This window comes from Pelophylax lessonae (genome assembly GCF_965119305.1).
Source record: "Pelophylax lessonae genome assembly, chromosome: 11".
In the NCBI taxonomy this organism is placed as follows: domain Eukaryota; kingdom Metazoa; phylum Chordata; class Amphibia; order Anura; family Ranidae; genus Pelophylax; species Pelophylax lessonae.
Genome location: NC_138778.1, coordinates 58,133,895 through 58,136,225, shown reverse-complemented (window position 1 = coordinate 58,136,225; position 2,331 = coordinate 58,133,895). Strand labels below are relative to the sequence as shown.

At 44.8% G+C, this 2,331-nt stretch overlaps 1 protein-coding gene across 1 annotated transcript; it reads right to left on the bottom strand.

Annotated features, from left to right (window-relative positions):
* Positions 1-390: 390 nt before the first annotated feature.
* Positions 391-1,898, bottom strand: LOC309567053 (E3 ubiquitin-protein ligase RNF182-like). The gene is made up of 2 exons (XM_082272375.1): positions 1,754-1,898; positions 391-1,222 (listed from the first exon to the last, which is right to left on the bottom strand). The coding sequence occupies exon 2, from the start codon at positions 1,172-1,174 to the stop codon at positions 473-475; it is 702 nt and encodes a 233-aa protein (XP_082128501.1). The 5' UTR covers positions 1,175-1,222; positions 1,754-1,898; the 3' UTR covers positions 391-472.
* Between the last annotated feature and the right edge of the window lie 433 nt (positions 1,899-2,331).

The following is a 2,331-nucleotide window of genomic DNA, read 5'->3' as shown; positions in this document are numbered from 1 at the left end:
ATTCTTTGAATTTCAGTTGGGCTTTAAGGTCTGTGAGAATTGTGATAAGACTGATTGTAACTCATGCTTTTGATATTTTTAATATCCACCAAAAATGCAAATTCTGGGTTTGGTTGGACTCCCTCTTTTTAAAGAAGCTGATTTAAATTCATTTTGCAGTTACACTAAAAAAAAAGTGTAAAAGAAGAGATCAGAAGCTATGGGGTTGGCCAAAACAAAAGTTTGCAATTTCATCTGATATCTTCTGGAATACATATTGAAGGGAGGGTGATGGGTCGCAGACACAGATCGTTGTGGTTACGGCTGGTGGTGCAGTTTAAAATGTAGAACACATATAGAATTAAACAGGGCACAGATTTGGCACACCCGGAGTGTCTAAGATTCGTGGATTCACCACGATTAGTGGAGGTGAAGGGATGCTGGTGACACAGTTCTTACACAATCAGTGTTGGTTACAGAGTTAAAGTTTGTGTTAGTCAGCAAGGCAAGCAGAGAGCTCATGACAAAAACAATAGCACAAGAGACTGAGTATAAGGGTACATGGCACTAGACTAACCAGAATGATGCCCAGTAGATGCCCAGTCATCATAAGGTAGACACCAAGGGGCAGTGAACTAATGTACACGAGGCACAAAAAACCCAGCAGGATACGTGGCACGGGCCTGCATGGGCAGCAGCGGTGAGGAACACAGGGACCAGGTAGCCATGCTAGACTAGATGAGATCTTTACTCTCAGGATGTCTAGTACTGGCATTTGCTCACCAGGCCCTGAAGGCTCATCTGACACCTCCATAATGGTGATGACTAGGCACTCGGACGAGTTGGGACAGAGACCCCCCGGACTCAAAAGCACCTCAGGCGCCACTGTACAACCACGCCTGTGGATCCATTCATGGCAGCTCAGTTTGGACAACAGGCCACTGTCATCTGGCAGAAGTTGCAAGTCCTCAGGTAGTGGTGTCTCTTGTCGGCAAAAGGGGCAGCACAGTGTTGCTGGTGGGCTTTGACCCCGGTTGGATACCATCTTCCTGAGGCAGCGGGCGCACATGCGATGATCACAGCCCAAGACTTTAGGCCGATGCTGCTTCATGTCAAAACCATTATAGCAGATCTTGCATTCTAGCTCCAGGGGACCCAGAAGTGGCTCCAGTGACTCTCCATCTCCACTGGCCATTCTGAGGGTTAAAGAGGAGGAATGACAAAGGTTGATAGAAGGACGGACCTTAGGAATCAAAGAAAAGAAGTCAGAGTAAAAATTTGACTATAAGACAGCAAAACCAACTTTTTAGAGGGTATTTGAAAGAGATGAAAAAAAAAAATGAATGAAAGAAGGAATGGTCTAAGCAACCAATCAGGTACTTCCTGTCACGTCTAGTGCAGAGTGGTGAAAACAAAGTTTGAATCGAATTGGTTAAAACAGCCAACAAGAACAGTTTTTCACTTTGAGGCACAACACATTATAATCCTTATTTAAAAAGTGTCTTCAATAAATACACAGGTCCACCAATCAGATTAAAACTTTCACAATCAAACGGCAAGAAAGAAAGAATCTTACTGGTGGCTGTAAGCAAACAAAAAAGTCCCTTTATAGACGAGACCCATGCCGGTCAGCCCTTATCACTATACTGTTAGAAACATACACCCCCACATTTAGCAAGCCAACTCACGCAGGCTCGACTCTAACCCTGATCCACCTACTGTTGCGGATCCAAATGACGGTTCTGCTACAGCGAGGGAGGGAGCTGCCACCTACCTCCTGAGTTGTCAGCAAAATCCTTTTTCATAGAGAAAAGCAGAGGGAGATAGCTTGAGGAACAGGGGACAGAGAAATGCAGGAATGGATAGAAGGCGACAGTGAGGAGAAGTGGGCTGGAGCGAGAGTAATAGGTAGTGAGGGAGGATGGAGAGTCTTGCGTAGAACGATGCAACTCAGCTCTATATCAAGCCAACATGGAATAAGCCCAGTGGTTGTCATGGAAACAGAGAAGGGACTCAGCCATCTCTTCATACTGCGGTATCTGTGGCCAGGAACAGAGGACATACACATTGACCTATATACACTCATCTGTAATCATAGATGCAGATATTACATCATGAGATGCATGTGGAAGCTAACTTGCAGAATGTTATATGCTGTGCACACAGAGGTAGCATAAGCTTTCTATATTCCGTCTCCTGAGTAGATAGGGGGGGGGGGGTTGTTCTTCTCCCTAGTCCTGCTCATGTGCCCGAACAAATACCAGCTTTCATAAATAGCATATAAATAAGTCCAATTTGGGTGTAGAGCTTTCAGTATATTGTGATTCAGAATTTGTGCCTCATACTTGTTTG

Bases quoted from the DNA above. Each gene is read 5' to 3' on its own strand.
- LOC309567053 (XM_082272375.1), bottom strand. From the start codon at position 1,174: ATGGCCAGTGGAGATGGAGAGTCACTGGAGCCACTTCTGGGTCCCCTG.